Source organism: Aquila chrysaetos, chromosome 18 (genome assembly GCF_900496995.4).
Source record: "Aquila chrysaetos chrysaetos chromosome 18, bAquChr1.4, whole genome shotgun sequence".
NCBI lineage: Eukaryota > Metazoa > Chordata > Aves > Accipitriformes > Accipitridae > Aquila > Aquila chrysaetos.
Window position 1 is genome coordinate 1,899,379 of NC_044021.1, and position 22,739 is coordinate 1,922,117.

General features: G+C 42.2%; 1 protein-coding gene across 1 annotated transcript in view; it reads left to right on the forward strand.

The window, feature by feature from the left end:
• The window catches only part of ANKRD33B (ankyrin repeat domain 33B), a 42,679-nt gene extending 20,485 nt beyond the window's left edge, over window positions 1–22,194 (forward strand). Inside the window, exons 2-4 of the mRNA XM_030042143.1 lie at window positions 6,764–6,893; window positions 12,493–12,633; window positions 18,998–22,194. Coding sequence (XP_029898003.1) covers window positions 6,764–6,893; window positions 12,493–12,633; window positions 18,998–19,848 — 1,122 coding nt within the window. The 3' untranslated portion in view covers window positions 19,849–22,194. The remainder of the gene's footprint in view (window positions 1–6,763; window positions 6,894–12,492; window positions 12,634–18,997) is intronic.
• The last annotated feature ends 545 nt before the right edge of the window (window positions 22,195–22,739 follow it).

The following is a 22,739-nucleotide window of genomic DNA, read 5'->3' on the forward strand; positions in this document are numbered from 1 at the left end:
TGCAACTCAGTCGACACAGTGTCCCTCCGCTCGTGTTTTTTTGCAGGGCTGTTTCCACTGCTAGATGTAATTAATCCCGAGTGCCCTCCGCTTCTGGCCGCCTCCTGCAGCGAAAAGGGCGGCCGCGAGGACGCGATACAGCAAGGAACGGAGTGGCCTTTTTCTCTGGTGGGTGGTTGCGAGAGGAGGTGCCAGCGAGCCTTGGCTGTGGGTCAGGCTATACAGTCAAAAAAAGGTCTTTTGTACTTCAGCAGCCCTCCAGCCCTTTGGACATGGTGTGATTTGGGGGGAGGCACGTGCGGGAGATGCTGTGGGTGAGAGAGGAGCTGCTGTGGGTGAGAGAGGAGCTGCCTTCTGTGGCCCCTGGAGCATCCCTGGGAGAACGAGGCATGATGAAGGGCTCCTGAGCTCTTCAGTCGTCCTCTACCCCCAGCTTTGGTTGAGGGAGCCCATCTCTCAGTATTGCCATATGATAAAAAAAATCTGTTTCCTATATATCCCACCCACTGGAATGTCTCTGGTTACATGGCGCGTGTTTATTTGCCTTGTGTGTCCCTTTTAGCCCCTGGCAGTAGCTTCCCGAGGTTTCTGCCAGCTGCTTACATCACTAGTGACGCTGAAACCCATTCAGACAACGTACTTGTTAGTAAATAAGGAAAGTCACACTAATGTTATTAACTTTTCTTGTTGGCTGATTTATTACACAAGTGGCCCTGGTTTTCTTTGTTGTGTAACGCAAGCTTTTGCAGGCAGAATAAAATGAACTTCCCTGGGACTATCTTTAGAGGTGATCACCGAGATTTGGATTAGAATAGATTAAGTAAGGACTTCTGCAGAGATGATACATATACTAAGCTATACCTTTACTTAAAAGACATGTGGCCTCACTGGTACAAGAGGCGTTTCCGAAATAAGAGAAGTCGAACACATCCCACAGAATACGGGGGGGAGAAGACGGGGGGTTGTCACCTGCGTGCCCACGGACTGGCCCGTGTTTTTAGCTAGCAGAGTGCAATTCCCGCTGTGAAACGAATCTGTGAGCGCTCATAACGCTGTGAAGCGAAGGCGGCAATTTTGTGCCTTCAGTATCGAGGCCCTGGAAGGGGCAGTGCCATTTAAGCTTGCTTTTCGGTACAGGATGGTGCTTCAGGCTACTGTGCTCCTCTGCAGAGGAGGCAAAGAGGTTTTTGCACGCCGCTGCTTCATCCCTGCTCGAATACTCTCTTGTCCTTGTCTGATCGCTTCCCCCGGCAAAATCAGCATCTCCCCCTTGCCCCCTTCCCAGGCATGCAGGGTTTTGTCCAAGCAATAGTCAGACAAAATTAATCTAAATTCCCAGCTCTTTTTTTGTCGCTTTCCCAATATAAATTTGTATGTGACTAAGCTGTTGCAGCCCTTTCTCTAAAAGGTCAGCCTAAATTATTTTGTGCAGATAACATTAAAGCTTATGTGCTTGATGGATTTCTGTAGCACATAAACACCACTTTTCATGGGACTGATGACCTGAATAATTACCTCATCTCAGTTGCCGTTGATCTAATCAGCTAAACCAATTATAATATAAGCTCAAGCCATTTATGAAAGTTTCTCAGATTGCTTTATGCAGACTGGAAGGTTTTGTGCATTATACACAAACTAGTATATAGCAGACAGTGATGCTCAGCACTAAATGTTGCTCTTTTGTAGTACAGTGTATATTTAGAATCCCTGTTAACCCAAGTTTCACAGAGTTGCAGAGTTTTTAGTGGAGATCAGAATTTCCCTCAAATAATTTGGGGAGATTTATTTTGAAATACTTGACATGTTGGTGGTGGTTTTTTTTTGGTTTGTATGTGAATTATATTATAGTGAGTGATAGTTATATATAGTTCTAATAGTGAGTTACATATAACACAAAATATTAAATGTATGAATTATTATTTTAGTAAATCAACAAGTTTGAACACAGCTTTGTATTCCTTTATGTTTTATTGGTCTTCCATTTCTATTACTCATGATATTGTTTGTGTAATATGCTTTTAACTTAGACATAATTTTCATAGCTGTCCCTGCATGTGATTATGGATTACAATGAATCGTTATCTCATTTAATTCAATTGCGTGCAGTTTTAATCATTGCTGTTAAACCAATCTTGCAGAATTGTCATTAATACTTAGAGATGCGTGCAAAGCAAACTGGACAGTTGTTTATCACAATGCTTAAGAAAAGCAATGGGTAATGTCAATTTAGTCTTTTGCCAGCCCCATTTTTGTCTGGGATAATAGGCGAAAAGCTATAATAAGCTGTTTTCATTCTCAACATCTTGGTGGAAAACAAGTTGCCTGAAGAGATCTTTTTAAAAGCTAAAATAATTGCATTCTGTATGTGATTTGCTCTGCTGTTCAGCTTGAGTTAGTTATTGATCCTCTAGTATTTCTTGTGATCTCTATTATCTGTAACGATCTGGTGTACAAATAGCCTTACATCTGTAATTTGGTCATAACATCTGATTTATAAAATTGTCTCCTGAGATTTCCATGACCTCACTTAATCAGACGCATTGTTATGTCATTAGCCAACAGAACTGAGCAAAAAGTTTATTTTTATAGTGGCAGCATTATTCCAGGTTTACATGAAATCAAAGGCACATGAAGAAATATCAGTTTAGAATGAATAAAGAGTTTCCCAAGACTATTTTACTCTATTTCAAACACACAAATTTCAAGTTTATGCTTTTGTAGGGAATTTTAATACAATACTTTTAGTCTGATTACAGAAGAGCACTGTGAAACTCTGATAATTTGTAGACACGGCTTGAGGAAGATGTTCCTACATCTCATTAACTTCAGGTAGTTCCATGCCTGAAATGTCCATTTAAGTACACTGGGATGAAATTAAGAAAATTAGTTATACTTTATTTAGAATATACAGAAAATAAGTAATTTATCCCAGACTGACTGTTTTGCCATATACTCTAAATAAAGTATTGTTAAACTTGCTCTTCCATTTCAAAACAAAGGGAGATCTTTCAAAACTGTGCTGGTTACATAAAAATAAGATATGTCATATACTATAGAAAACCTGTGGGGAAGCTCTGTGAAATGCCAAATATTCCACAGAGGAAAGACAGAGCTCTCAACACCTGGCAGTATTATGGCTTCTACTTGGAAAAAACCCTGTTACTGAGCTGAATTTCAACCCGCTCCCCCTCTTATGTGGAAAAATCTATAGTAAATGTTAATGTAGTTGATGTGATGGATGACCCATGTTTTCTTGTTTGTCAGGCAGAGTCTGTATGTGATACTCGAAAAATGAAATAGGATCTGTTGCAAAACCCAGAGAAGCCAGCAGCCCTGGTCTCCTGTAATGAAGAAATCCCTTTTCCTACAGTCCAAAGGCATCAGTGCCGTTTGATGTTTAAGGTCTCTTCCGTGCAGAGGATCAAAGCAGATTTTTTTTGCTTGTTCTGTTTCACTGGGCTGGGAGAACCAGACGGGCAGCAGCCCTGGCCACGGATCGGGAGAGAGCAGGTCTTAGCTAACACAACAGCCCTTGGAAAGCAGGGATACTGTGCTTGCATGCTGTGATGTACGTACAGTTATTCCTTCTAACAATTCATTATTATTACATATTAATGGGAACAGTTTGAGTTGTTACCATGATTTAAAGTAAGTGGTGGTTTAGGACATATGAAAGGGAAGAGAGGGAAAGGGATGCGGTTGAAGGAGAAGGGTTGAAGTCTTAGGGAAAGTACATGCATTTAAGAATTATCAATCTTCCTTCTAAAGCTTTCACATATAGTAAATATGTCTGAGAACTGATCTTACTGACAAAATAATAGTAAGATTCAATTTTTAAAAAATATATATTTTGTTTCCACATACACTGAGCAGTTCACAATAGCACTATGACCCTTCATATGAGGAACAGAATAACTGATGCCTTTGTAGAACACTAATGAGATGAAATGTCCTCTCTTTTCTGAGGATAATCAGATTAATCAGGTTCAGAATATTCTCGCTAAAATTCATTTACACTGCTTTACTTTTATCTTTTAAAAAAACATTACGCGCACAGCTGTATTTTCCTGCAGACTGCTGTGATACAGGCTACTGCTTTACCAATTGGTTCAAAAAGCAGTTTGCTGAAGGCAGTTTTGCATCAGTTATATTTATTAATTGAGATTGTTGAAAGAGTTTGTAATATATTGTGGCTATGGATAATAATATTTATTGGTACATGGAGTTAAAGATTCCAGACTAATAACTCATGTTGCGATTGATTGATTGTGCATCCTGGCTAATCTGCTTGTACTAACTTTCAGCAAGCAGAATACAGACAGGGCCATGCTTCTGCATCATGTAATCCCTCAGAAAACTCCTGCTCTCCGTTGCCTTTCCTTATCCTTAAGCAAGCAGTTTTTAATAGCATCTTTGGAAAACAAACTTCAGAAAATATTGATACCTAAGTAATCCTTCTGGTTTGTAAACTCCGAATGGTGAAGGAGGTTGGCTGATTTTGAAGTAATTTGTGTCTCATGTCTGCTGAAATCAGAATGCCAGTGTGCGTTAGATGCGTTAGATCCCATCTGATGGAGGCACCCACTAAAAATAGGACAGAAGTCCCTAAATATTGTAATGCAAAAGCCTATTGCAAAAAAGAGCTTATGTTTGTTGTTTGTTTTACTGTTTTACTGTTTTTCTTTTAAAGAGAGCAAAAAATGAACTTTTTTTTTTTTTTTAAGCATCTGGTAAATATTTTTAGAATACAAAAATGTCCTGTGAAAATATCTTTCAGATACTGAGTGAAACAGTTCTTCCATTAGAGATAACTACTTTAAGTTATTCTTAAGGCTTTTTGAAAATACCACTCTCTTCAAAAATGCTACTTTTTTCAGTGAACAATAGGATCCCCCTTCTTATTATCAAGAATTTTAGGTCTCCAAACTATTGTATACTTAGTTTTCTGCTGTCATTAGTAACTGACATTTTACTGAATGATGGGGTGATGTGTTAAATCTGCAGCATTTTTGGACTTGTAAAGACCTATATCCTGAACATCAGGTGAAAAATGGAATTATTAAAGAACTAAAATAATGCTCAAGTCCTTACCAAGTGGACACTGACACAATTTTTTTTAAAGCTAAGAATGATTACATTGTAGTAAAACTTGGATTAACCTGAACAATCCCACCAGGAGAGTATGTAGGTTTTAGTGAATATTGTTTCAGGTCATACATATATATATCTAAATATATATATATGACTTTAAGCAGAATAATCTGTACAATTTCAATAGAATGGTTTGAAGTATTACAGGTTCTTCACAAGGAAATGGAGATGCTCTTCATAAAGCAGTGGTGGGTGTTGCTTCATACTGAGGACAAGAGTGAATTGAGAATAAAAGAAATCAGAGTAATAATTTTATCAAAAGTTGTAATTGAGAAATACCCTACATAGACTGTGAGCATCCCAAAGAGTTGGCATTGCCTCTGTATCTCAGTGAAGCTGTTTGCCACCTAAGCCAAAAGGACTATCTGGAATTACAATGAAACAGGACACTGAAATATTAACTAAGTAGTTATAGTGACAATAAATCAGAAGCCACATTTGTCATTTGGCGAACGTCTCTGTCTCAGTAGTGTCCATGGGGAAAAGAAATAAAAAGAATGTTTAGGCAAGAGCCGCGTAGAAAGATGATGGAGAAGTCAGGGCGGGCCATTCAGTTTTCATAACCAGGTTCTCCTTCTTGCTAGTCTTTTGTGGTTATGAACTTGCAGCATGTCCGTGTGAGTGCGTTTTAGGCAGGCAGGGTTAGCAGAGGGGCTGAGATTTGTGTCTCTGCCCTTATCTTTTCCACAGTCAGATGCTGATGCTGCGCTCAAGAAAAGCGACTCGTGCGTTGTCAGTGAAGAGGGAGCGCAGGGAGCACTGATTTATCTGCACTTGCCCTCCTCTATACCCATCAGCCTCCTGCACATGAACACTGGGCTGCCCGAGTAATCCTGAAGACCGGAGATAATGGTTTTAATCCTAGTGATCAAGTGAGCAGCCAGGATTAAGTACTGTAGTTCCATTTAATTAATGGCAAGTGTATTTTGCTGTATTTTAGGGAAGCTGTCAGTTTGCCTCTGTGGAGTGAAACGCTGTCTGGGTACCAAGCAGAGTTATAACATTTACCTCCTGGCTTGGCTTCCTCCTGGAAGTTTTACAGCTTCCAGCTGTCATAAAGCACATTAAACAGGAACTCCAAAAGCAATTTCATTTTATTTATGATTATAAAAAAGGTCTAGTTCTAATGGGAAACCTGAAGTATTTAAAGATAGCAACAGGCAGCATGAACACAACTCCTGCCTACCACTTCCCCTTCAGAGAACAAGTAGTTGTCTTCCAGAGAATTAATATTCAGAGCAGGTCCAGTTCCTCTTACCTGCCGGGTTCATTTTATTATATAATAAAATCTGATTTATTCTCATTTGGATATAGAGTATATAGCCATATAAGCATAAGCCATTTATAAACAGTTACTTTCCAAGTAGCGTAATATAATACCTACTCTCCTAGGTATTTCTGAGGAATACCAAATATTATTTGCCAAAGGGCAGAGATAAAAAGCGGTGTTTTGGATCTGAACATTGTGCCTGGAGCTAATACCTAGTTATGCTGATATCTTTTCAGTTCTTCAGTCTGAAAAAAGGATAAATAAAAAAGCAGACTAGTGTGCTCCTCAGTGAACTTTTCTGAGTCCGGTAAACCTAACTCTTTCTTTATATTTTACTTACAGAATGGTCTTATTGTTGCCTGTTACCAAGGTTACGTGGATATTGTAATAGCCTTAGCACAATGCCCTCACCTTGACGTGAACTGGCAGGACAACGAAGGGAACACTGCTCTCATTACAGCTGCACAGGCAGGTAAGGCTCTTTGTTTCACCTCTTACGTACAGGGTCTTAGGAAGAATGTGTGTTGTGGCTATTATTTTTAGGATTTTTTCAGAGCCCTAAAAGAAATTGGTCTGTGTAAAATAATCCTGGCCAAGCCTGCTCCCAAGTAAGTTTGTCATGATTTTCTTTGAACTAATTAATCTACAGTAATATTTATCCAATGGATTAAGACAGAAAAAGCTATACATTTCTAGTAGATGCCATTAACTATTTTAACTTAAAGAAAATCTTGCCCCAAGTGTGCAGTACTATACTGCTTTGTTCCTTTAAGCTTATTTTCCTGTGTTTGCTCTGGCAAGCAACCAGTGAACGTTGTGCTCATGTAATGTGCTGTATTAATGCTGGTAGCATCTCTTTTCTCATGCTTGTTGCACCTACGTCAGTGGGTCTGTAGTAATTGCTGACTGTAGGAAAATGTATCATCATCAAGAAATATCTTAGCTGCTAAGACATCCTTCAACCACTCCATACTTAAAAGCCAAAAAACCCCTTTTTGCATAGTCTCAGCAGGATTCAGTGTTTGCCAATGCTGCTTTTATAACAGACTGATTATATTGACATCGACCATGTTAATCCTGATGCAGACTGGAGTGAGAGGAGAGTTTATCCCCAGGTTTTCTTTTACACCACGCAGCATGGTAATATTCAGTGAACAAGTGTAACAGATCACATAAATGTAAGAGATGCTCTCAAAAGAGTTGCTACTTTCAAGTGTACAGTTAAAAAGCAATCAGTCAATTATTTCTGTTAAAACTGAAACACTGTGCTTTAACCTTTAACGGAAGCTGTAGTTTTCTCTTACAAGTGTTAACAAAGTGCTAAAGCATGTAAATCAGGAAAAATTTGACCAAGGAGGCCATCACTTTGTAGTCTAAAAGCTGTTCCAAGGCTGCCTGGCTCTGTGTCCATGGTTTCATTTGCATCCCTCAAGCGTGCTCCTCAAAGGCAATCACTTTACAAGGAAATGCATACCTGGTCTTTATCATGTCTTCTCACTGATGAAGAATAGGGGATGTTCGTGAGAACTCATGGGACATAGCATTCCCTCCCAGACCCTGGCTGGCTGGAGGAAGCAAATTTCCATCAGGCAACATCAATGGACATTACAAGCCATGTGTAAAGATTGAAGCAGTTCAGTTTCGATGTTAATTAAGTAATATTGCCACTAGACATTACCAAACTTTGCTTTGTGTTGTATCAAAAAGTGAACTCTGCTAAAGAAGTCACTGCAAGATGGGTCTTGAATACTGGAATAAAGAACTGTGACCACAGGAGTCACATTGATAAGAAAGTCATGAGTACAGTAGCTTTCCAAAGAAAGTAGAGAAGGCTCCAAAACTCTAACCTACTTTTATTTATCTGCCCTAATATAAATTTGGACTATAAAAGGTTTAACTCTGACTCCTTCCTGACCTTTATAACTCATGATAATGAGCTCAGAGTTAATCCAGAGGGCTGACATTGACTTGACACTCTCTGCCAATACTTGCTATTGATCCCCAAAGCAACTGGAAATGCCTGTAGTCAGCAGAAGCTTATATGAACTCCTAACAACTTGGATGTTTTCCCCGTCCTATGATAATCCTGAGCTACAGTGTTGACACCAGTTATCTAATTCATTAGCACAAGATACTTCTGTAGTGTTAATAGAGATTACTGTGAGGTTAACTTTGCAACCAGAGGAGCTACAGTGCAATAGATGCTGCTTAATTATTGCTGAATGTTAAGTAATAACGCTGAGCAGTGTATCACAAAGCAAAGCTTATGTGACCTTTCTTTTAGTGGAGGATTTATTTGTTGGGTTTTTTTTAACTTTAGGCCATGAAAATAATAATATTTTTGCAAAATAAATTATTCTGAGAGATCACTGTTATTTATACCAAAAGTACCGGTTTTCCTGTGGAAAGTCTAATAGCAAATCCACAGTATTTCAGTTAATTGTAAAGTGATATCAGAAGGTGCTGCCATTTTTGTTATGACCCAGTGACCAGGTAGGCCATCACGTATGACCAGACCCTGAAGAGGAGCTGGATGGGAAAGAGGCTGCTGTCCTGAGGGATCGTTCCTTGTGTTTCAGAGGCTGCGTCCATAACACGAGGTACAGATACTAAGGGAGATGACAGGGAGGCCTCTTTACTTTTGCTAGAGGAGTTTAAAATCCACACTTGCCTATGCCGTTTCATGACTGCCCAGACATAATGCTCAAATCTGAGCATCAGCTTGAATTAAATAGAATTATCTTAAAGACCAGCTAGAGTCTCAGAAGATAAGTGAATTCAGTTCCTCATATTGCTTTTGATAATTTAAGATTCTCATCCTTCAAAGAAAGTATCTAAAGCTGAGGTTTTTTGCATGGGCTGACCTGAGAAAGATAGGCTGGAGGGATCAGTGAAAAGCAGTACTAACAAGCTTATTAGTATAGAAAAATAACCACAAAGTGCTCTGCTTAGTGTGTTTCACGTTTGAAATTGGTCTGTTCACTTGCTCTCTCAGTATTTCTTACAGATGTGGGATCCCTTCTCAAAGAGAGCTTGCTTTCCAAAACTGTAAATTTGTTGCAGCCTGCAGCAGGTAGTGCCCAGAAACGGGTGGTGATGCTGTAAAAGCAGAAGCAAAATCATTAATCTGCAGTACAAGGACAATGCAGAAAAAATGGGAGTTGGATTCAAAGAAAAGACTGAAATAACAAGTGGAAAGGAAGGAAGGAAGGAAGGAGAGTGGTTTCAAAAAAAAAGAGAGGAAAATTGCATTAAATTTTTTTTCGCTGTTCTGCTGCTCCTGAGGACATAGCTGCATCAGTGGCAGTGTACGGTGACTGGCATACACTGGTGTTTAGTGGGAGTCGTATTTGCTCACAAAATATAGGTGTTTTATGTTACAGGGACCAGCTTGGGGCAAGGCTGTAGAGCTGGGAACACAAAATCAGAAGTTACCCCAGTTTCTGTTTATTACGGGAGACACAAGAACACAGACACCTAAAGCATCCAGAGGATAAAAGGTTCTGGGTGTCTTCGGTTCCATCCATCCATCAGAAAGCATTCACCACCCATAGACCAAACACAGACTTTTTTCAGGTACAATTCGAAACTGTGATGTTATATGACAGAGCATCTTCCTTAATATGCAGCTTATCCTTCTGTCTGTATTACATAGATTATTAGCTAATATTGTCATCATTATAGGCATTTCCCTGTGGCAGCAATTAAGTGAATTAAGCTATTACAGACATCTGTGCTGATCTTTAAATATGGCTCACAAGGCGAAGAAGTGTACCCTTAGCATGCCAGTTCTGGTAGCAGATAGATCTGGCTTAGAAACAGCAAGAGCCTGATACGAATTCAGTATCTCCAAACTGGCTGAGGCCAGGCTAATTTATTTTAGAGCTGCATACAGCTTTCATAGCAAACTTTAAATCACGGAAGACTCACCTGGTTTACAATTTAGATACACGCTTCTAGTTCACCCAGATGAAGGAGAACTGCAGCAAACTTCATGGCCTTAAATCAAAAGCATATGACAGGGTTTGAACAAAAACTTGGCAGCTCTGAGTTTTGCTTTGAATTTGATATCTGTTTGAACTAGAAATTTGAAGCAAACCTCAGAGGAGAGAAGCTCCTGCAGATTAAAACTGAAATGGTTTTCAGGAATCCGTGAGACACAAAACTTCTGAGACTCACAAACCTCTTCGTTTTCTTTGTTACTTTTTTGCTGGTATTTTTTCTGTCTCATTTGAGGCCGACCGCAGTCCCCTGGAGAGTTTTGGCTGAGCAAGGTCTTTCAGGATTGACTCTTAGGATCATCCCACATTTGCAAAATGTCTCTTACTGCAGCTATACTTTTGGCAAAGGGAAGAACATCTTTAGTAATGTAATAACTGCTGAAAAATCTTCCATCTTACTATTTCCCCCTGTTTCAGTTCCCGTCTCTGGTTTCTGTGGTCAAAAAGCAGTATTTCAGCTGTTCCAAAACCTTCATGAAGACACACATTGTACATCAGTGAAACAGAGCATGTCGTGCAAAACAAGTTGGGCACAAAGATTTTCCCAGTAGTAACCGATACCCTGCTACGATTTGATATTATGCCATGGAGTCAGCGAAGCTGAAGCATCTGTATTGAGTAAGCAGGACCAGGTCACTTGAGCTTGCCCTGAACCCAGTTCCCTTTTGCTTTTTTCAGCTTGTTGCAGTTTGCCGTATCTTTGTATTTCATTTGCATCAGACTGTGCAAGGTACAAGGATCTCCTTACTTGGTTTTCTCTGACTCTGGCGTTGTTAAGCTGATCTGCGCTATCTCTATATCTGCTCAGGTTTCAGGAGAGTTTCCAGTTATGCAGCAAGGTAGCAGAGTCCAGCAAGTTCTCAGAGATAAAGAGTAACACCTAGAAAACATCTTAAATAACTGGCAGAAGTTCTATTAACTTGCTTGCCAAAGTGAATGCAGGACTGTGTTGGTACAAAGCGACTGCTGATGAAATCTGCACCAGATGTGACACTATAGACTTTTAAAATTGTCCCGTATGAATTATAATCTGCTTCAGTAACATTTCTAGGTGAATTTGAATGACATGCATCACAGAATATTCAGCTGGACTGCAGAGTGAGATGAGAGAATATTTTTACAGCTCCTAGTAATTAAATTGTGATTGTTGCAGCTGCCTGACAGACTGCATTATTTTATAAAGCGTCAAGGCATCATAAAATGAATGACAAGTGAAGGGAAAACTGTTTTGAATGAGTCATAATGGCACTAGATATTTGTCTTGTTCTGATAGTCCAATTATAAAGACATGATGTTTTAATTGGTCTTCCAACCATTTAGCCAGAGATGTCTCTAACTACTCAGTACGCCCTTGCTGACACCAGTTATCCTGGCATACAAGGCACACAAATGGCAACAACAGTTGCCTTTAGAAACAGAACTTAAGTCATTAATTTTACTACCAAAACTGAACATCAGCCCCATTTTCCTATCGCTGGAGAGTAGACAAGTGGCTTTACACTATCAGATGTAAAAATAAAAATGTGGGCTTCTACACAAAATACTCCTTTGTCTCGTATCAGGCCTGGCATGGTTCATGCGTATTATTGGCTGGAGTGTAATCACTTGTAGTGTAATCACTTTTTAATGAAGCACCATGATTGTAAGGCTCAAATTTACCAGGAGAGGGAAAAAGCTGAACCTTTGCAGTCAGTTTCCCCCGGTGACGGGCTGTAGGAATTCCCTTTGCAGTGCTGCTCACTGAGTCAAGAAACTGAGGCCCTTTGCAACCATCTCTGGTCTTCAGTTATTGCCTTATCTTAAAGTGGCTTTTCAGAGGGGAGAGCAACTTGAGAGAAGGTGGGAACCCAGGTTTCCAGTCTCCTATCCCAAGACTCTGGTCACAAGTCAGTGCCACTTAACCCTAAGAGTGATGACTGCAATGAGCAGGAGAAGATACAAGGAAAAGAGATCTTATTAATTATCGGCATTTTCCCAGCTATCAAGCCTGCAGGAGTAATTTTTGGTTTAATCTTGAGACAGCGCTTTAATTCTGTGACATATTTTCTCTGCTTTTTCATTTCTTCAAAGGGCACATAACCATAACAAACTATTTGTTGAACTATTTTCCTGGGCTTGATATTGAGAAGAGGAATGCGTTTGGATTCACGGCACTGATGAAATCTGCGATGCAGGGCCGAACTGAATGCGTGAAAGCCTTGATGTTGGCAGGTAAGCAAAATGCTTTGCTGCTTCTTCGTCATCATCTAACTGTAAATACTAGACAGCCACACGCAAACATCAAGAAGAAAATTGGCTCTTGTTTACTCTGAGAGGTGTGGTGCAGCCTCGCCTGGAAATGGGTGCAGCTTTTAAATAAGTCATAGACGAGGCAGTGAAGCCACGTGCTGCAGGTGCAGGAGCGCTCAGTTTGCCTGATGCTGGCAGATGCTAGTTCAGAATTTTCCAGTGCCCATTATAAAGTATCACTTAAAATGAAACTTCACTCCCAAGACCTTATGACTTGTCAAATTGACCTTACAGTGTTATGGCTTTCTATTATTATCCCTGGAGATCTGATGGAAGCTTGTTCTTTCTGTTTTGGTCACTAGAAGCTATTTCATAACCTTTCCATCTTTGTAGATAACTCAGTCCTTGTTATTCTACTTCTTGTACAAAAAGTATCGCTATCAAAGTTCACTATGTGGTTGCTGCCTCTGGTATCTGAATAGCCACCTTCTCATTTTCATGATTCATAAGAAAACAGAATAGTGGGGAAAACAAACCTTTAGCCAGGCAGAAAATGGCTTTGTTAGCCTCCATATCGAGTTTACCTACAGAAAGTTGTATCACACTGTTTGTGCATCAGAGATAGTGAGGATACCAAAGATTATCCATTGGCTAAGGAGGTATAGAGTTAATACACTCTGCGTTTCTAAATTGCAGTTTATATACATGTTTTGATTAGTATTTTGCAGGTCTTCACATTTTCAGCTCAAAATAGGGGCCACAAAGGAAGTGTGGTAAATTGCCTGCATCCATTTTAATATCTGATTATTTTTTAGCACTGTACAGTCTGGTGAAATGTAGAGAGGGGGGGAGCTGTTCATTCAGAATGGATTTAGAAGTAGTTCGGGGCTTAAGGGATACTGAGTGACTGCTGACAATACAGTGCTAGTTTGCTGAAGAAGGTGAAAGAAATTGCTATGAAAAGATTTGCTGAACAAATCAATTTCACAAATAAACCAGCAAAATTCTATGTTAAAACATAAGACTGTATGGAAATACAGGGGGAAAACACCCATAATCAGCTGTGGGTCTGCTTGCATAGCTACAAAGCAGGTATGTGTCTTTAGAAAAGAGTTACAGCCGGGAGGTTTTTAAACCCAGTATCTGTTTAGTGGCTTGGGTAAGACCTCTATTGACAGGCACCTACTTACAGCAGTGCAGGAGGTCAGTAAAGGAAAATAACTCACCTTTCTAGCCGCCTAAGCATGGATTTAACACAGTCAGATGGGGAAGAGGTAGCGGCAACGTGTGACAGATGGTTGGAGCTGGATTGTCAAAGTGATTGCTCTTTCTGAAATTTGAGTTCCTGGAGGGTGGCCAAGGTCAATCACTACAAGATTAAGGCGCTCTGAGACACTTGGCCATAATGTTGCTCTTTCAAAGTGAGTCTTTGGAACATGTGAATTTGCTATTCGTGAGTGCACAGCGAGTACGGGGGCAACCCGGTCGCTCATCGGCAGTTTGTCACAGGCTGCTGCGCTGCCAGGACCGCGCTGCTGCCAGCATTCAGCAAGCGAGCCAGCCCGAGCGGGAGCACAGAAATGCCGGTTGTAATTCACGTGTCAAGCCCTGCTGTAATCTCCAGTGTAAACTCAGCGCTGCTTTAGTAAAGTCGTCGGAGTGGCTGTGGATCTGGAGACTGGGCTTTAAATACTGCGTATAAAACAGGTTGGTAACAGATGCCTGAGCTCTTTCACTCCCTGTCTTTAAACTCCGGATGTCAGTTTTGCATCTCAAGGGACATTAAACCTTTTTAATCAAATAGGATATTGATAACCCAAAGGAGCATGTGCATTCAAACTAGTTGTACTGAAAATGATCTTCAGGGCAACTTTTGCAGGAAAATCAAGGCATGTGGCAAATGCAGTTTTCTTAAAAGAAAACCTGTAGGCTATACTCACACTGAAATGACAATTGGTTCAATAAGACTGCTATTGCATTTAAAAAGGGACATGACTATTCATGTCTCTTCCAGATGAGGCATTCTGCTGAATGACAAGTTTGTTCAGAAATGTCTCCTGATTTGTACAGAAAATCAATACCACTATAGTACATCACGCCTTAGAAGAGACTTTGTGATACAAGGTACAAAGTCAGCATCGATTTCTGTTGAAAGATCAGGATTTCAGTACTCTGTAGTATTGTTTTCTGAGATAAAGTTTCCCAAACAGCTGGGGATTCGTCTGTCGGGGAGCAGCAGCAGTGGGCTTCTCCTCAAAAGGAGGTGAGCCAAGGGTGACAGCAAGGCACACAGAGGCACTGGCCTCATCAACAAAGTAGCTCCTCGAAGAAACGGAGTAGGGCTGGTGACAATAACCAGGATCAGCCGGTACTGCAGTGATCGCCAGGCAAGTCTGTGGTGACAGGGCAAGTCCATAGAGGCAAGGTAGGTCTGAGGTCAAAACAAGAAATTAAGTCTGTGGGTAAGGGTCCAAATCAGCAAGGCACGTGGCCAGGCACAGGCATAGCTGCAGCGTAGCTCGGGCGAGGACCAGAGCTGAGCGTCTGAGCTTCAGTGCAGCCCCCAAGCAAAGGGGGGGAGTCCCCAGTGAGCGCTTTCTCACACAGCTCTTTTTGCACAACTCTGATCCAGGGTCTCACAGCTGCACCCTATCAGAGCTGGCATGTCTTCTTCTTGAAGAAAACAGTAAGCAGCTGTCTATACCTCTTCCTTGTTTACAAGCATGCTGTTCATTAAAATTTATATTTGGGGACAATTCCATTAGCTGCTGTTCTTCCTATGGTAAATCCTTGCCTGTTACGTGTACAACAAAGAAACAACTTCCACGTTATCTGCCGCGTTCCCAGTCAGCTCTAGTGGGAAGGCATGCAGACCCAGGCAAGTGTTAAGAAGGGGACAGGACAAGAGGCTAGCCTGAGATGGGAGAGATTGAGGGGTGGGAAGTTTGGGTAGGATGGTTCAAAACCAGGCTGGTGGAGCAGGAGGACATGTCTTTGTATGTCTTTGTTCCTCCCTTCACTGGTGCGTCTGTAGCTTCTGCAATCATGAACTCCGTCAAGCCCTGCTGCCTTTGAGATCTCGTAATCCTTTCTTTAGTCCACAGCTAACGAACCCTTTGATTTGCTTTGCTTTTCCACCTCTTGGCCTCCTCTCTGCCTTCCAGTCTGGGCCCTGTGCTTGACTCCCTGCAGTGCCCCTGTGCTTTCTCTCTGAGTGGTCCTTTCTGCAAATATCACTTAAATTACACTTAAACTGAGATCAGCTCTTTTGCTTAGGGTGTCTCCATCCACATACACTCTTGGTCTGTGTCTTTAGCATCCTCTTTTTAGGGATTTTCTCAGAGACTTAGGAATCAACTAGTACTTAATAGAGTTAAAACTGAGCTTTTGATCACTTTCCCCATGCTCTCCTTTTTCCTCTGTTTTTCTGTAATGAGAAAACATCCTTTGTGGGGAAGGTTATACTGGACCCATTGCAAACTGGTTCCCGGTTACCATTCCTTATATCTAGTCCCCCTTATGCTAGTTTGAAATTCTGTCACCGAGATAGTCCACCCTGAAAAAAATAATTTGTTATGATGTTTTTCCGGCCTTTTCCTCAGGTCTCGGTCTCTGGACATCTCCCTCTTCCAAAGCAAAGGGACAGAATGTCTTGTCTTTTGTGACAAGACCTGTGTAGGTCAGTTTTTTGTTGGCTGTTGGAAAATGGTGCTTCAGCTGACAGAGAAGCCCTTCAAGAAGTCAAACGTTGTAGCCTGTTCATATCCTACTTGCAACTCTTTCAAGAAACCCAGAAATTATCTACAGGGCAAGTGATAACGTGTAAACCACAACTGAATGTTAAAGAGCTCAGTTATGTTGAAAGCAGCCGGGCAAAGTGCCCGTGCCTGTCCCAGGGAATGTGCTGCAGAGCTGCTGAACAAAGTCTACATTCTGGAGAGTGCAAAGCTCCCTCTGAGACCAGCTGAAGTTTAAAGGCAGAATATAAAACAAAGGATTTGCAGCTTAAGAACGTGACTGCCTGAAACCAGAGAGTATTCACTCATGCTTATTCTCCTATGGATTTCATTCACTCACCCACATACCCATATACTCTAAAACATGAAGATGTGTGCGCCCAGGTGGTATGTCCAGGATCACTTGGGTGTGATGCAGAGGATATGATGCTGGCTGTCAAGTCCTCGACACGTCTCTGAGTGTCTTTTTGATTGGCGACACCAAGCTAGTTTTTGGACAGATCTTTTGTACCCTTTAGCATTCACCAGCTGTAATGTGTTGGGTGTTTGCAACAGTGTCTTGCTGACTTCAGCTTCCAAAAACAGTTGCTGCTGCTCATTGTTCTGCAGCGATTCTTCCAAAGGTGCACTCTGTATTGAGCTTCCTCTGTCCTTTACAGAGCTCTTCTGTGTGAGCAGAACTAGGCACGTGCTGTCCTCATTGACAAATGCCCATGGTCCTACCCTAATACCAGAACTGAGAGGAATTCCCTGCAATTTTCTGGTTGCTAGGGAATGTGGCAGCATTGGATATAGTACTACAGAAGTTGTAAAGGATACAGTAGAGCAGACTAGGATGCTTGCTCCTCCTGTTACTCTTGTACCCTCTCTTCAGGCAGCCTGAAGGAGAATTGTGTAACCCCACTTGAAAGCAAAAGAGTGAAGAACAAGGGCAGAAGCCCATGTGAGGGGGCTTATAGGAACATGGAGAGATCAAAAGGAAGGCAAAGCTGGAAAAGGACACAGAAATGTATGAGAGGAAAGAATGGTGAAGGGGACAGATGTCAGAATTGGATGGGTAAAGATCATAAATTGGGCATGGGGACACACAGGCTGAAAGATAATAACCACTAGAAATCATTTCCTTCCAGGACCTAACACTGTACTTCAAATGTCAATGTCTCCGCTGTCTAGCGTGTCCCAGTTGCTTCTTATGGCTGGTCCACTTGGCGATAATAGCATGTTTTTGCTAACAAGTACTTCATTTCCTCAGGGGTGGTTCTCTAAGGGAGATGAGAACAGCTGTTCTGGGCTCAGACTGAAGGTCCATCTCGCCCATTATCTACTCTCTGACTTGTAGGGAAACTTTCCTTATATTTAATCACTCTTGTCACCATCCTCTCAACTTTCCCTAATTCTGCAGTGTCCTTTCAGAGATAAGAGATCCTGAATTGTACACCTAGTGTTTTCTCTATTTTTTCCTTTTTTTCCCTACTTTTTCTCTATTTTTTAATGCTTTTCTAGAAATTCCTTGTATTTTATTTGCTATTTTCACCCCTAGTGAGCACTGCATTGATATTTTCATGGAACTTCTGATGATTAGCTCAAGATCTCTCTTCTGAGTGGCAGCGATCAGTGCAATGCCCATTATTCTGTATGGGAAGGATTTTTGTGTACAGAATTGTTTCTTTCCATGTTCGTCACTTTTCTTGCGAGCTCAAGTGAATGGATTTTAAAATGGCAGGCAACATTCAACACAGTTGAAACTCATTATGTCATTCTTTGCATTGTTTTCAGAGAATTTCATATACGCAGCCTGAATTTCTTTTTATTATTTTTTTTTTTTAATAAATCAGGAGTTTAGAAAGTCAGGAACCTGATCTCTCCTTATTGCTTGTTCATTTCGACACAAATATTATTGCATGGCTGTCCTGGTTTCGGCAGGGATAGAGTTAATTTTTGTTCTAGTAGCTGGTATAGTGTTATGTTTTGGGTTCAGTATGAGAAGAATGTTGATAACACACTGATGTTTTCAGTTGTTGCTAAGTAGTGTTTAGACTAACGTCAAGGATTTTTCAGCTTCTCATGCCCAGCCAGCGAGAAGGCTGGAGGGGTACAAGGAGTTGGGAGGGGACACAGCCAGGGCAGCTGACCCAAACTGGCCAAAGGGACATTCCATACCATGTGATGTCATGCCCAGTATATAAACTGGGGGGAGTTGCCCTGGGGGGATCGCTGCTCAGGAACTAACTGGGCATCAGTCAGCAGGTGGTGAGCAATTGCATTGAGCATCACTTGTATATTCCAATGCTTTTATTATTACTATTGTCATTTTATTAGTGTTATCATCATTGTTAGTTTCTTCTTTTCTGTTCTATTAAACTCTTCTTATCTTAACCCAGGAGTTTGGGGGCTTTTTTCCTCGATTCTTTCCCCCATCCCACTGCGGGGGGGGCGGGGGGGGAGTGAGTGAGCGGCTGCATGGTGCTGAGTTGCTAGCTGGGGTTAAACCACAACAGTGTCGTATGTGACATTTTCTTGCAGGGATCTGCCTGATTCAACTCTGATCATAGCAACAAAAGTGTGGGCAGTTTCGTTAAGTTACACTAATTGTTTTTCTTTTCTTTGAGGGGCAAATGTTCACGCGACTGACCCACGCCGTGGACTGACTTCGTGGGAATGGGCTTGTTACACAGGAAGATCAGAGTCTGCCTTCGTCATGCAAAAGCTGATGGACAGGCCATGCCCGGAACAGTTTTGTGATCAATATAAACCAGAATGGCCAAAGATGAAGGAACTTCTTGCCAAGGCTGCAGAGCCAAAAAGCTGTTTGCAGAGGATTTCTGAGTGCATGAGGGCAGCTCTCCCATTCCGGTCTTTCTACGGCCCAGAAGAAGACGGGGTCCTTGACCACATGGTGAAGGTGACAACAAGCTTGGCCAGTCCTTTCATTGCTCTGTCATGCCGGACTGTGTGCCCAGGCAGCCCGCCTTCTGTGGGGAAACGCAGACTGGCTGTGCAAGAAATCCTTAGGAAGCAGAGAGCCGAGGAGATCCGATCTCAGGACAAAGATCACTTTAGCAGCTACGAGAAGCTATTTCAGAACTCCAAGGTCACGCTGATCCCCAAGAAGAAGGACCGGCGAGCCAGCTTGCAGCCCATCAGCCTTGCAGTCTCTCAAGTGAACACCATAGCTACTAGGAAAGCCAGCCTCTTGCCGCTCCACCTACTTAGACGGAGCAGCGTCAGGCCGGGATTTGTCATCCCCAAAGTCCGTATCAGCAAAGCTCCTCCACCCACCTTCCAGCCAGAAAAGGCGAGAAGGAGGAGCAGTGCGAAGGATGACCCTTATTTGCAGATTCCCAAATGGAGATACAAGGAGCTAAAAGAGGAGCGGAAGAAGGCGGAGGAACAGGAGAAAAAAAAAGCAGCAGAGGCTCAAAAGCAGAGGCAGGTGTCTCCTGCCAGATGCAGGACCTGATTTAAGGGCAATTGCTTGGAAGGTCTTAGAGCTGTTAGTCTTGTTATCTGAGCAAGATAACAGACTGAATGCCTTCGTGCATGCCCAGTGCTCACAGAGCTGGAATACTGAGTAATGGCCTTTAAGGTGCAGAAATAGGGCAAGGGCTATGCCACAGTGTGTCTGATGGTGGAGCAGGAAGGTATTTTCAGGTGGAGGACTTAATAAGTTTACCTGTCTGCTGTTGATGGGAAGTTTTAAGTGGTGTAGTCCTTTTGCGGTTTCCTTTTTTTCCAGTTCCAGGTGAATGACTGAGAAACAGCTTGAAAAACAACATGGGTGTGAAAGGACCGTATTTTGTGTTTGTTCATTTTGTAAGGGACAAAATGAAGGAGTTGTGCTTTTGACACTAGACATTCCTCCCTCTCCTTGCTTAGGTAGACATATTGCAAGGTTTTATAGTAATAATGTGAAGTTTAAAACATACCACAGTGCTGGTGGGCAGTGAAAATCCAGGTCTACAATTGCTTTGAATATACTAAGCACTTTAATTCCAGTAATCAAAGTTTAAGGCAGTATAGCTATGAAACTGTACAGCTCCATACAGTCTGTATGGATGCAGTTCTTAATGCTATTTTTTGTTCTGTTGAATATAAAAAGGGCCACATATGAAATATTTCTGTGGTGGAGGTATTCACATCCTCTGCAGGTATAAATCAGGGGCAGGGACTGATTTCTTCGGAGCAACAGAGAAGCTGAGCTAATTTTTGCATGCTACCATCACCTAAGATTTGCTTCCCCCATTAAGTTTCCCTGTATCTGCTATCTGTTGTCTCCTGTTTAGTCTCAGGGAATTTTTTGTCATTGTGTTTAACTGTGAAATAAGGGAGGTGGTGAGCCACAGGTGGGCTTTTTTTTTTAGGTTGATGTTTAAGTTCCTGTGAAAAAAACACCCCAGGTTTATTGTGAGCCTTTCCAGATTATAGCCAGGACAGGAAAATTATGCAGCTTCCAGAAGTTCAAGCAATTTTCCCAGGTATTAAGTCCAGCCATATGCTATGAACATCCAGTCAGAGATAGAGTATCAGGCAGCTTGGCCACTAACGTTTGGAAACGGTGGCCAGATGTTGTTGGGAGCTGTGGTAGTACGCCTCTGGGTGCCCAGAGAGGGCAGTACCTCACCCCTCTGTCTCAACACTGGGAGAAAACCTTCCCTAGTACGTGAGTGCATCTCAAAGTGGCAGTTCCCACAGGTTGCTGCAGGTTCTTGTGGTCCACCTTCAGGCTTCGTTTGGTTTGACCAGCAGTCAGTCTGAATGGCATGCCAAACCCCGGCAAATTCTGATAAGGAAGGGCTGTAAACCTGCTGCTTGCTGAAGAAAGACCACATTCATAAAAGTAGAGGTCAAACGCAAACAGCAAGTCACACAGCACGTGCTCAGGCTGTTTTTGCTCAGGCTTTGCTCCCGTTTGAAATGAAACGTGCTGCGGTGTGTTCTCCTGATGGTGTTGCTCTGCCGCAGCCCAGGCAGACCCCAGCTGCTGCCGTCACCAGCTTCTCCCTTCAATTAAAGAGAGGGAAGATTTCTCCATCCTTTACTCCCACAACGCAAAGGCTGGCCACGGTCTCACTGAACTTGTAATGAAACTGTGCGTGTCATGGGAGAAATAAATTCAGTTGACTGAAAACTAGCACCCAGATTGGTATTGCTAGCCAGCGTCTGCAGGGTCAGGGTTATGGCAGACGTGTGAAACAAGGATTTTTCCACACAGCCTGTTCTTTGTACCTCTTGCTGGAGTAGCTGTGGTGGCTAGGCTCAGTTGCCAGGTAGCCTCCCAGGTCAGAGTTGGAGGAATATGCACCCTGCTAATAAACCTCCCCAGCCCTGTGGATATAAAGAGGATTTTAGTCTGTGACTGCATCAGCGGTGTGCGGTTCATAGGCACCAATTTTGTAATGGATTTGGTGTGACCAGAGTATAAGCTGAACTCATTTCTTTGGAGAGTAGGAAGACAATCTTTTAGCTGTCTGTGGCAAAGATATCAGGATGGATTTTGAATTGGTACACTGGATTGAATGGTTTAACTATTAATTTTTGTTTACTGCCAACCCAGTGTACTGAAGATTTAGCATTCAGATTCAGTACCTGAAAAGCGACCTGTGTTGCAGGTGAACACTTGAATTTGCACTCTCAGTATCCCTTGCAGGAGACATGCAATTGACAGGTGCTCTCAGGGATTAACGTACAGTATGTTAGAATTAGGGGCTGAAAATGAAGCCTGTTTTCTAACCCTTTGTACTTTACTGTGCATATATGTATAAACGTGTGATATTTCCATTAAAAGAGGCACAAGCTGTTAAACTTATTTGGCGACCTTATTCTTCAGAGTGGTTTGGGGATGCTGCCTTTCACTTTTCAGTAGACCAAAAAGCCCACCCACTTCCACCAGTGGACTAATCAGCACCATCTGAAAGCTGTTTGGTTTCCCTGGAAGGAGCTATTGTGGGTTAACTTGACTCCTTGTGAATTTTTCCCTAGGAGTAAAAGAAAACCACTGCATTTGTCCCGACATAGGGCTTTGGCTGGCCATCTCGGTGGGGAGAGAAGCCGTTGCTTTGACGATCCGCGGCCACATTGCTCTGCTGCAAGCAGGCAGTCCCCCGGCATCCTTACGGACTGCGTGGCTCCATTTTGTGCATCTCTAAAGCTTTGCACGTGCTAGGTTGGGAAGTGCAGGCACAGGACCGTGTCTCCTCATTGCCTTCCTCCCCTGCTGCCTCACTGCCCCCCGCGCCGGCCGTCTTACTCCTCCTCTTCGTCACCATCCTCATCCAAAGTGCTGGGCCTCTCGTTTGTTTTTTTTATTGTCTGTCTGAAGGGTCTGCAGGTTGCAGTGGGCAAAGCTCCCGC